Source organism: Scylla paramamosain, chromosome 4 (genome assembly GCF_035594125.1).
Source record: "Scylla paramamosain isolate STU-SP2022 chromosome 4, ASM3559412v1, whole genome shotgun sequence".
Classification (NCBI taxonomy): Eukaryota; Metazoa; Arthropoda; class Malacostraca; order Decapoda; family Portunidae; genus Scylla; species Scylla paramamosain.
Window position 1 is genome coordinate 33,044,527 of NC_087154.1, and position 13,063 is coordinate 33,057,589.

At 39.4% G+C, this 13,063-nt stretch overlaps 1 protein-coding gene across 2 annotated transcripts; it reads right to left on the reverse strand.

Annotated features, from left to right (window-relative positions):
- Positions 1 to 301: 301 nt before the first annotated feature.
- Positions 302 to 12,179, reverse strand: LOC135100017 (solute carrier family 2, facilitated glucose transporter member 6-like). Of its 2 annotated transcripts, XM_064002845.1 has the most exons (8): positions 11,826 to 12,178; positions 11,297 to 11,407; positions 10,749 to 10,816; positions 6,210 to 6,360; positions 5,165 to 5,327; positions 4,232 to 4,933; positions 855 to 972; positions 302 to 745 (listed from the first exon to the last, which is right to left on the reverse strand). In XM_064002845.1, the coding sequence occupies exons 2-8, from the start codon at positions 11,322 to 11,324 to the stop codon at positions 563 to 565; spliced, it is 1,413 nt and encodes a 470-aa protein (XP_063858915.1). In that variant the 5' UTR covers positions 11,325 to 11,407; positions 11,826 to 12,178; the 3' UTR covers positions 302 to 562. The 2 variants fall into 2 exon arrangements, with proteins under 2 accessions (XP_063858915.1, XP_063858916.1); XM_064002846.1 differs by lacking the exon at positions 11,297 to 11,407 and having other exon boundaries at positions 11,826 to 12,179.
- Positions 12,180 to 13,063: the final 884 nt, after the last annotated feature.

A 13,063-nucleotide genomic window follows, 5' to 3' on the forward strand; every position in this document is an offset into this window, starting at 1 on the left:
GCATCAGCAGTACTTAAGAAAGTTTACTAATATGTAAATTTGTAGTTTGAATGTCTGGGGTAATACAAACAACTACTGCAACAAAAAACTGTATTTTATGACATACAATTATCACATTTATATTGAAAGTTGTTAAGTTGGGCATTCTGATGTAATGCAGATGACATGTGCAGTGACCAACAAAAAAAAAAAAATTATATATATATATATATATATATAATATATATATATATATATATATATATATATATATATATATATATATATATATATATATATATATATATATATATATATATATATATATATATATCAATGTATTGATGTATGTTTTTTCATAGCATTGTGAGGAAAAGGTCTAAGTGATACTAATATAATGGTACCGTGACTAAGTAGGTAAGGTAATAACAATACAAAAGCATCGATCGATATTTATCGTCAATATGTGTATCATGGTACGGCCCATCCTTGAGAATGATAAAGTTATAACTTTGTAAAGCAAAGGTAGTAGTGATTAATTATGACTGTTTTGATAAATGCTACCTTTCCTCCACGTCCTGCATCAACCAACATTCTTGCCTTTGGTTTCCTGAACAAATATAACAGTAAAAATCACAGCAATGAAACTGACGGTAGCACAGAACAAGTAAAACCCAGACAGGGTGAATGCGTCCATCATTAAGGAGGAAACTTGAAGCACCAGGAAAGAACACAGCATCCCTGATGAATAGCATATTGAGAAGGTCTGTTATGGAGAAAAAAAAAATAGAATATTCTATTTGCGTGATTTGCACAGTATCCAGATAAATATTTGAAAATTGGAAGCATTGCACATTGTAACGCTATGAGCTTACCTGACCCCGAACCCTGGTGGGGAAGTACTCTGCTGAGAGGAGGAAGGCCACTGGCTGGGCTCCCAGTTGCAAGCCAAACACGATCATTATGATACTCACCAGTGGCACCAAAGCCAGCCTGCAACACCAAAGTGACAAACTTGATCCAAGAATGCTACCGGCATGACAAAAAATGTTTTAAAGGGTGTGCTTGTGTTGCTTGTTGCAGCATGCAAAGGCGATTTACCAGATACTGAGCACAATATTTTTGAAAGATTTAACTTTTATCACTAACTTATGAAGTCCGATCAACTAGTGATTATTTGGGTGTTTTGTGTGAAATGCTTATGCATTCTGAACAATAACGAAATTTTCTCTGAAAATTATTATGCTGCCAATTTCAGCACCACACACACACACACACACACACACACACACACACACACACACACACACACTGCGTACTGCAGTGTTTAGCAGGCTTGGTTCACAACCGGGGAGGCGTGAGCTTAGTGCCGGGAGGAGCGAAACAGATGGGCGAGCCTCTTAATGTGGAGCCTCTGTTCACTTAGCAACTAGGAGGCAGGGCTGTTTCAGTGACAGAACAATGAGAGCAGACAAAAATTCAGTATGGCCGTGGTGAACATCGTGGCTTCATCAATAAAGATGTTGCCTCGCCTGGCCCTGAGTGTCCTGCCAAAGCTTTGGATCCTGCTGAATACCTAAAACCCCCCATGGCCAATACATCCCATCTTCAGATTAATTTTTTAGTGTTTCTATGATGTGCTCGAGGTGAGATGGGGGCATGGCAGCAATAAAAATCTCCTTTAAGTAATATTATATGGTGTAATGGTACAAGATAATATATATATATATATATATATATATATATATATATATATATATATATATATATATATATATATATATATATATATATATATATATATATATATATATATATATATATGAACGAGATTCCCCCTCCACTTTTTACGTTCTCTCTGAAGAAGTTCGGTTGATCCTAATAGAAAATGGAATTTATCTTGTTCATTACAAAGGGAAGACTAAAACATCAGAAATTGGGCTAAGTAGAGGAAAGCCGTGTTGTGATAGGACAGACATTGCCGACTAGAGTCCATTCGGCCTGATGGGCAAAGTGTCGGATTCTTGTTGCCTTGAGTGTCCTGCCAGAGGATCAATCCCTATGGAATACCTCTCACGGCCAGTTTGTTCCGCCTTCAGATCAATTTCTCAGTGTTTACTTGGTATGCTCAATGGGGTCATGACATTCTCATCTCACTGTACCGATGTGTGTGTGTGTGTGTGTGTGTGTGTGTGTGTGTGTGTGTGTGAGAGAGAGAGAGAGAGAGATTTCATTCCTACCCCAAGACTGGTCAGAGATCTTTCCTTAGGCAACAGTAGGCTATATCATAAGCAGAATATCTCTCTCTCTCTCTCTCTCTCTCTCTCTCTCTCTCTCTCTCTCTCTCTCTCTCTCTCTCTCTCTCTCTCTCTCTCTCTCTCTCTCTCATCCCTGTCCACTTTTATTTTGACCTCCCTCATCCCACCTCAGCTCCCTATTTCTCTTTCCTAACTTTACTTTGGCAATAGAAAATCTGGTAAGGTATGCCACCAGGTGTCTCAGCTCAGCCACACACTACACTTACGTAATCTAAAATCTTGTTACTGTAATTTCCATGTGCATATAAATGCGTTCAGCTTTTATCAGTATATTCTTTGCGAATTTCTATCTAGAAGTGTTCTTATTTTCCCTCGATGATTTCGAAAGAAAAATAGCGAAAGTTCATATCCTATCGACATCGCCAGGTATAGTCATCACTATTCTTAAATAGGGCACACTTCATGTCTATGAACTGTTTGATTTACAGACTCAAAAAATATAAGAAATACGGTAGTGCTGCTTAACATGACAAACCACACTCGGTGACATCGTAATGCAGCGATTCTCTCAATCCACTCTGGAAGCGACTGTCATGGCGAGAGTGACCGTTCAATCAAAAACAAACTTCTCTCAGGTGTCACGAGGGTTTGCAGCCATGTCATCAGCGTGTTGTGTACCTCCTTGTTCAAGTAGAGATGGCGGCCATAAATTTCTTAATGATGCTGAGCTGAGGAAGTGGCGAATAACTGCTGTTAGGGGAGACAAATTGCGTCCAGTGGCAGACCGCCGAGTGTGTCACAGTTACTTCACGGAAGACGACCATGTTGCTACTTAAAGGTTCTACAGGCCGCGTCCAGGCATTAGCTAGGCCGTTTAGTCACATCGCCAGCGCCCTGCAGTACATGTGGCGTTTGCTTTGGTTTGACCCGCCGCGACCATTTTTGCCGTCACTCGAATTGTCGGTTCCCAATTAAATATTGTTGTTTTCATATACTACTGATTTGTTCTGTGCCATCTGGTATTTTCAGTGGCATAGACATGTTACCTACGATTTATGCAGTCTGCATTAATATGTTTCATATGTATAGTGTACCTGTTTATAAAACATGGACGAACAAAAAAAAATTGATATTCCATGATCACCAGAAAAACAACTCTATTATATGTTTTAATGGATATAGTACCGTTTCACCTTTGTTAATGCTCAGAAGGAATGGTGTACATTCTTATTCTTCAGTACGCTAAATACTTTAATATGTATATCGAATGGCCCTATAAAAATAAAGAAAAAAATCGAATTTGCTTGTAAGGTGATACTGACTGCTGCCACGTGGTGACGGCCACTTTTCAGAAATTCCCCATTCAAAACATGAAACGTATTTTTAGCATATCTTATTAAGTATTGATTATATAGACTCCTTTTACAGTACATGTCCTCCAAAGTCATTTCACGTACGGTATTTTTTTCTCAATGTAAGGAGAGGATTTTGTGTTAGTTGCAGCACTGCAGACAAATACTAGTTTGCTCAGACTTTCAACATCCAGGATTTGCTTTTCATGACACCATTCCATGTCATCCTTCGTGCATTCCTAATCTGTCTTCCCCAGATTCCACAGAAGTTAAATGCATTTAGTGAATTAAATTTCCAAACAATACTCTTTAGCAAGAGTGTACCATATTATGTATATGACTTCCTTCATTTCTTTTATCAGTTCCTGCAAGGTTATTACTTATTCCATAGTTAATTAATTTAACCTGTCCTCTTCTAGCTATAAACCTCATAAGAACATTGATGATTGAATCTGTGGATATGGATGAAACTGCTTCACTGCACAACGCTCGTGTTAGACATGTGAAAATCATTCCATACTCTTTTTAACATCTATTCATCCTACTTTTAATGTAGAATGCTCCAAAAAATTGTCTATATCTGTGTTAATGAATAGTGTTTTATCTAAGCTAACCGTAGGAAAAATACACATTTCGACTCACGTAGAGAAAGTGCTGTCTTCAGGTGCCGCCGTCGGAGCCAGGTGAACATACACCCCGAGGACTATCAAGAAGGCTGAAGTGAAGGCATGTGATGCTACCAAACTTACTCGTCGGCCCATCCGATCTACCAAAAAGAATGACATCAGCATCCCAACGAGCCTTGCTGCTGCCACTGTGATGGTGCCTATGTCCGCGTCCAGGGGGTACCCTGCCTCTTTCAGGATACGGGCCGTATGGACAATGAAGACATCGTTCCCACATAAAAAGAGGAAAATATAAATCATTACCACAATGATAACTCGTTTTACTATATACCAGTTCAGAAGTTTCTGCCATCCATCTGCACAGAAAGAATTCTTCATTTCTATAACTTCTATTTCTGATTTCAGGTTTGCGTGAGGGCCTCGCAGTTTTCTTAGTACTCTCACTGCCTCAAGTTTCTCTCCGCGCACCACCAGGAGGGTTGGAGAATCGGGTAAAAAGAAGGTGCCAATCAGGAGAAGTGAAGGAGGAATTGTACATACCACGGCCAGATGGTACCAGCGAACCAAGTACCCCACGCCCACGGTAAAGAGACCCCCTAACGTTACGTTCAGGCAGAGAATGTTATACATGACACCTCGCACCTCTGCGTCCACGACTTCTGTTACGTAGAGAGATCCCGCCACAGCAGAGACCCCGCTGGTAAATCCTAGCAGCAATCTGTTACGAGGAGCCCAAATAAGACATAGCTTAAGATATGGAGTTAGTATTGAGGAAGGCTAGTATTTTTTTATTTTATTTGTATATATATATATATATATATATATATATATATATATATATATATATATATATATATATATATATATATATATATATATATATATATATATATATATATATATATATATAAGATTACATATTATATTAATGTTACGGATTATAAAATACCTGGCCACAAGCAGGATGTAGGCGTTGGGAGCAAGAGCGAGTGCCACGAGCCCTATAAGCCAAGGAGCCACTACTGTCTGCATAGACCTTCGCCGCCCCAGCCGTGTAACCATTGCGCCACCAATCCACGACCCGAGGATGCTTCCTAGCGACACCAGGCTGCCTACACAAAGGATATATAAGTACTTCTTTATTGATTGTCACAAATATGATTTAATGGTTCCGGAGCGATATTGGACTAGTCTATAATAAAGTTGCAGCAGTCAGAAAAACAAAAACATCCCGGTGCACGAGTATTCCACCTGCACCAGTACACCGGTCATTTACGAACAGCTTTACTACACGTTTTTTTTTTTTTTTTTTTCTTTCCAGCTTAGGATTGCCTTTCTCAAAAGAAAATGTCATCTATGACTTGACAGTGCTACGAGTACTCTGAATCTAGGCAGTCAATGCAGCATTCGCATAATGTAATGTAATGAAACACTCGTGCGTGGTTGGGCTGTCCTTCCTGTCAGCTGCCACCCTCCACCGTTTCGACCCCACAATTTCACAATTTAAGCCTGTGTCTGTCAAGTGCCATTACATGAAGTGATATTGCCCTCTTCAATGAATATATCAATCCTTATATCAGTACTTAAATATGAATAAATAAATAAATAAATAAATAAATATATATATATATATATATATATATATATATATATATATATATATATATATATATATATATATATATATATATATATATATATATATATATATATATATATATATATATATATATATATATATATATATATATATATATATATATATATATATACACACACATATATATATATATATATATATATATATATATATATATATATATATATATATATATATATATATATATATATATATATATATATATATATATATATATATATATATATATGTGTGTGTGTGTGTGTGTGTGTACCACCTTAGAATATATATTTTATAAATCTTATTCGAACTGTATGTAACGAAACTACGAAAAACCCGCCCGATGGTCAGATACCTGTCATATCCATTTGCATCGGCGTGAGAACAAGCTCGGTGCCAACCCATGTGACGTTGCTCCGTGCTAGATTAGAGAGGGCTGGAGAAGGCCAGGAGAGAGCTGAGCCCAGTGAAAAATGGCCGAGCGATGCTATGATCGTAAAGCCAAGCTGCGACCAAAACAAGGAATTGAACAACGTCATTATTGTCGAAATTACAAAACTTAGAAACTTGTTTCATTATGATCCCACGCTCTCTCTCTCTCTCTCTCTCTCTCTCTCTCTCTCTCTCTCTCTCTCTCTCTCTCTCTCTCTCTCTCTCTCTCTCTCTCTCTCTCTCTCTCTCTCTCTGTGTGTGTGTGTGTGTGTGTGTGTGTGTGTGTGTGTGCACCTCCGTTATTCGCTCAGGCACATTTACAAGATGCAGCTTTTGTGGCAGGGCAGTGAAGCACAAGGGTGATGAAGCCTGCCTATGCCATGCGAGTTTTGTTTTCATGCGATACTGAGGCGTTGCCACATGACTCGTCACACATCGTGTCTCTTTCCTGCAAGGAGGATGAGGGGTACGAAGATTGCTTTCTGGTCCCTAGTACTAGCGTGCACCACTACGAAAAGGAGAGCAAAGAAGAAAATAGGTAATGTGAACGAAAATAGCTGTTGCCTCGACACAACATGGAGGAAAAATTACATAAGGCTACAAATTACACGTAGAAAATTGCACCAGTGTATATTTGTCAGTGTTTCACATTCTCTTAAATCTAGCAAAAAACGGTAAAACAATTCCATTGATAATAATATGAGACATTTCCTTCTCTCTTTCAAAACTTGAGATTTGTATTAGAACCACCTCTTGTATATTTTCTCTAATGACTTTTTATCTTTCAGAGACATGGATTGGCTTTCTTTGTACACGAGTAGCTGTAATAAACAGGACACCATTGGAGTTGTAAATTTAAATCGGTGGGCCACTCGCTAGTCTTGACATGAGGGGCACGTAGAAGGGCCAATACCTAGTACAAACGCCGTGAGGCTTCATCTAAACAGCTCGTCAATATAAGGTAGGGTGGTCCAACTTCTTCGACACCTTGGGTCACTTTAGCACTAAACGGATATAGGGAGAGCCACTCTCTCTCTCTCTCTCTCTCTCTCTCTCTCTCTCTCTCTCTCTCTCTCTCTCTCTCTCTCTCTCTCTCTCTCTCTCTCTCTCTCTCTCTCTCTCTCTCTCTCTCTCTCTCTCTCTCTCTCTCTCTCTCTCTCTCTCTCTCTCTCTCTCTCTCTCTCTCTCTCTCTCTCTATATATATATATATATATATATATATATATATATATATATATATATATATATATATATATATATATATATATATATATATATATATAATCTTAGTAGTTCTGCTTCCTATTACTATTTCATATACAGGCACAGAAACTTCGTCTGTGTTTTTCGTGTACAAGATAAATTTATAATACAAGTGGTCGCGGGCCACAGACAATCAAGTAGCGGACCACTTGTGGCCCGCGGGCCTGTAGTTGGACCACCGTGATATAAGGCGTTTTCAGTAGTGTCACCGCCAAGTCAAACGCTTTGCTCGCAAGGCAAACGGCAGCATACGTGGCCAGCAGAGCGTTTGCCTTTCCAGGCTCAAAAGGCAAACAACTAATCAGCGATTAGTAGAATATCAGAACATCATTTAAGTTCCTACAGGAATTCATTTTGAAGAATAAAGTATAGAATGGTTTTTTTTTTTTTTTTTTTTTGAGACAGAAAGTTGGTGTTGTATAAAGAAAAAACGCCCGAGGCACCTCCGCTTAAGGGGGATCCTGAGGAGGGATTGGAACGATAGAACAAGATACAGATATGAGGTTGTGATCGGAGAACTCCAACGGAGAGGAGACTGATAACAGCGTAAACAGAAGGATTAGAGGTTAGGAAAAGGTCAAGAATGTTGGGTGTATCTCCAAGACGGTCAGGGATACGAGTAGGGTGTTGTACCAATTGTTTTAGGTCGTGGAGGATAGCAAAGCTGAAGGCTAGTTCACCAGGATGGTCAGTGAAGGGATAGGAAAGCCAAAGTTGGTGATGAACAATGAAGTTTCCAGGAATGGAGATCTCCGCCAAAAGGGAAACAGCGAGATCGCGGGAGGAGGGGAGGCATGCAGTTAGCAAGATCAGAAGGGCAATTATCATGAAAATAGCAGTAAAAGAATAACTAGAGATGCAACATTGCGGTGATGAGAAATGGCTGAAGAGGCAGTTAGAGGGCAGTTAGAGGAAAGGAGTTGATGAGACAAAAAGCTTTTGATTCCACCCTGTGTAAAAGAGCGGTATGAGTGGAACCCCCCCAGGACATGTGAAGCATACTCCATGCATGGACGGATAAGGCCCTTGTACAGAGTCAGCAGCTGGGAAGTGGGGGGAGAAGAAAAACTGGCGGAGACGTCTCAGAACGCCTAACTTCACAGAAGCTGTTTAAGTTAGAGATGAGATGTTAACTTTCCAGTTTAGATTATAAGAAAAGGACAGACCGAGGATGTTCAGTGTAGAAGAGTGGGACAGTTGAGTGTCACTAAAGAAGAGGGAATAGTTGTCTGGAAGGTTGTGTTGAGTCGACAGATGGAGGAATTGAGTTTCTGAGGCATTGAACAATACCAAATTTGTTCTGCCCCAATCAGAAATTTTAGAGATCAGAAGTCAGGCGTTCTGTGGCGTTCCTGCGTGAACCGTTTACTTCCTGAAGGGTTGGACGTCTATGAAAAGACGTGGAAAAGTGCATGGTGGTATGATCAGCGTAGGAGTGGATAGGACAAGAAGTTTGGTTTAGAAGATCATTATGAATAATAAAAGATCATAATGAATAATAAAAGTGGATGACAGAACAGAACCCTGAGGAACACCACTGTTAATAGATTTAGAAGAACAGTGACCGTCTGCCACAACAGCAAAAGAACGGTCAGAAAGGAAACTTGAGATGAAGTTACAGAGAGAAGGATAGAAGCCATAGGAGGCTAGTTTGGAAACCAAAGCTTTGTGCCAGATATGTCTAAGGCAACAGCAAAAGTTTCACCAAAATCTCTAAAAGAGGATGACCAAGACTCAGTAAGGAAAGCCAGAAGAGCACCAGTAGAGCGGCCTTAACGGAACCCATACTGGCGATCAGGTAGAAAGTTGTGATGTGATAGATGTTTAAGGATCTTCTTGTTGAGGATAGATTCAGAAACTTAAGATAGGCAGTAAATTAATGCAATAGGACGGTAGTTTGTGTAAAGGAGTTATATTATTTTGGTGTTTGTCTTATGAATTGTAAATATGTGTGTGTGCGTGTGGTGGTAGTAATAGTACTGATGATTGTAATGTTTAATGGCGTTTCAAGGATTAATTAAAGGTACCACAATGTCTCGATTAATCGATATCTTGTTCGAACCTCCAAGCCGACGTGACGAGCTGGTTGCTCGCGTGTAGGGGAGAGAGTTGGAATAAAGTTAACGCAGCAGCAGTACTCGTCTCCCTTTGCCTCTTGCCTATCGCCAGACTGCTACAGTTTAAGGGATTAGAACGGTCACCCTTTTTAGGAGCAGGCTGAATGTAGGCAAACGTCCAGCAAGAAGGAAAGGTATATGTTGACAGACAGAGTTGAAAGAGTCTGACTAGGTAAGGTGCAAGCACGGAAACACAATTTCGGAGAACCATAGGAGGGACCCTATCAGGTCCATAGACCTTCTGAGGGTCTAGGCGAGCAAGGGCATGGAAAACATCATTGAGAAGAATTTTAATAGGTAGCATGAAGTAGTCAGAGGGTGGAAGAGAAGGGAGAACAAGCCCTGAATCGTCCAAGGTAGAGTTTTTAGCAAAGGTTTGAGAGAAGAGTTTAGCTTTAGAGATAGATGTGATAGCAGTGGTGTGGTGCCATCTGGTTGAAATAAAAGAGGGAAAGAAAAAGCAAAGTTACTGGAAATGTTTTTTGGCTAGATGCCAGAAGTCGGACTCGCGTAACATATTTTATTTTATTTATTTATTATTTATTTAATTATTTAATTAATTTATTTATTTAATTTTTGTTTATGTATTTATTTATCTATTTATTTGTTTTTTTTTTTTTTTAGTAAAACCTTGTTTCTGTCCTTCACCCGTTTTCTCCCTGTCTTAGGTAGGATGTTTAGCTTTCATTGTGTAGGTTAGGTTTAGGTGTTATTTTAGTTTGTAAATTGCACGGATTTATCTTTTCATCATTATTATTATTTTTTTTTTTGTGTGTGTGTGTGAAGTAAAATTTTAACTATATTGTAACTTATTTTGTCTTTGCTATTTCTTTAAGTGGTACGTGATCATGACAACAGTAAGAAAGAAGACTGAGAGCAGATAGGCGCTTCAAAATCTTTCCATTGAAAATAAATTGAAAAGCTTTAGAAAGAGAGAAAAATCAAAGCCAAAGGTCGGTAGTTTTATGGACTGGAGCGTTTATCCTGCTTAGGGACAGGTTGAATGTAGGCATTCTTCCAACAAGAAGTAAAGATGGATGTTGATAGAGACGGAAAATTTAAAACCGATGAAAGACCTTACCTGCTTTAGAAGACGAGAACGCCTTGCACTCCGTGATTCCTGTCCTTTATTTTGCAGCATCTCGGCACCTTCAAGACATAGAGAGAGACAGAGACAGAGACAGACGGATAGACAGACGCAGATACAGACAGACAGACAGACAGACAGACAGACAGACAGACAGACAGAATGAGTAAGTCAGTGAAATAAGATGTTGTTCATCAATATTGCAAAACTTATCATTGCACCCAACCACCTACCTCCCCCCACCAAAACACACACACACACACACACACACACACACACACACACACACACACACACATGGACAAAATGGAACTTCGAGTTTTACAACAAAAACGAAGATTTGGCCAGTTGAAATTTACTTTTCGGGAAGTTTTCATGTATTTCTCTTGCTTGTTTGTTTTCATTGCATAATTATATATTTTTATTGTGGTATGGAATGTCTCAACAGATGATAGCAGTATTCTGTTTCATCTTTTAAAAACTCGGGTTGTAATCTCTCATTTGTTTCCGTTCTCTTTTTGATTCCTTAAAAGAAAAGTTACCGTCGCATTCACTTCCAGCTGTGTCCATGCTGGCTGACGGCTTGCTAATGTCTCTACGTCCACCTCCTTAAAGCCACAACACCAATACTTCGTCTCGCGTCTGCTGGATGTCTGAATGAGAAGTGTTGCTTTATGAAAGTTCGCAAAGTATGTATAATTGTAATCAGTTTCAGAATGTAAGTAACATTTTGATCAGATATATCTAAACTAATGGTTCTCATATTATTGCAAAGTGCTGACTTAGAATACCGTGTCTCGCATATTTGAAATAGTAAGGTTTTTCATAGAAAGTCAACCATAAGACAATAGTAGTGTTAAAATACTTTTTTGATCCATATTATGCTGATTCATGGATAAAGCAATCATTTGCCAATATCTCCAGTAATTCAGTATTGCTGAAAGTATTAAAAGTGTACTGCGAAAATGGAAGAATACGCATATCACTTGCTTTCTGGTGCTGCGCTACAGTATCTGAAGATGGCCTTAGATATTAGATGTGGTACCTGCACTTCACCTGACTCGCACTCACCGTTCACGGGCGTTTCTGTAGCGACACTGTTTTTGGTTGACTTGCCAGTGACGGCGGTGGATGGTGGATGAAGAGAGAGAGCAACGTGGTATGAGAAAGATGTTTATTTAAGGCCTTATGCGCGCACACACACACACACACACACCACTTGCTAGTATATCTGAGGAGGAGCAACAGCAGCAGCAGCAGCAGCAGCAGTAGCAGAATGAGGGTGATTCTTAGAAATGACAACGCATTGAAATTCTTATAATTTATTATTATAACCTTGTCGAGATGATGGATGTTTGCGTTACAAGGATGTGATCTTCTGTGGTATTTATAAAGATGAAGAAGAGAGTGATGATGACGATAATAATGATGATTATAATTATCAAAAAAATAAAGAAAGAGGATACGAACGGAGAAAGAGGAGGAGGAGGAGGAGGAGGAGAAACAGAAGAGGAAGCTTTACCTCTAGTTATGAGATGGCAAGATCATGGTGATGATGCAACTTTTAAGTCCTGTTAATGTAGAAGAATTCTACTGAAAAGAGTGGATTACCTTTTCGTTGAATGTAGTTATAGATACAAAACCAAGATGACAATAAAAGACAGCAGTGAAAAATAAAACGCTGCGACCAAAAGTAAGAAAAATGCCTCAAGAACCGTGGTACAGTTGGAAAAGTATAACCGACCTAGATGACGAATGTTAGGAGTAGCATGTGGGGAAAATAGTTGGGCTTTTCAGAGGTTTGAGGGGCGGCATGTTGAGAGTGACTGGAGTATGATTGTCAGAAATGGGGAGGATTTAGAATGGGATGTAAGAAAGTGGAAAAATGAGATAGAGTGGTGAAGCATGTGGGATTGAGTGAATGGAAGAATAAGATGGAGCATAAGAGTACTTTGGAGTGGTATTGAGAGAAAAAGACCCCAATGTATGAGAAGTGGTATGAGGGAAGCCTGCTGGGCGGTGATCCCTTCTGAGCGAGGGCACAGTGTATGGATGTGAATGCAAGGATTTACAGATGGTCTGAGTCCCGCACAAAGTGTGCCAGATGTGTGATATGGGAGAGGATGAAACGGTGGAGCATGTGGTGCTGGAGTGTGTGAAGTATGCCAGAGACAGGGATGAGATGATGCAAGTAGTGCTAAGGGAATTGGGGCATGCTAGAGTGGAGAAGACATGAAGGGAATAGATGGTGTTGCTGCTGGGAGTGTTGGGAGACGAATGAAAGAATGATTGAGGCTGTGAAAGAGTTT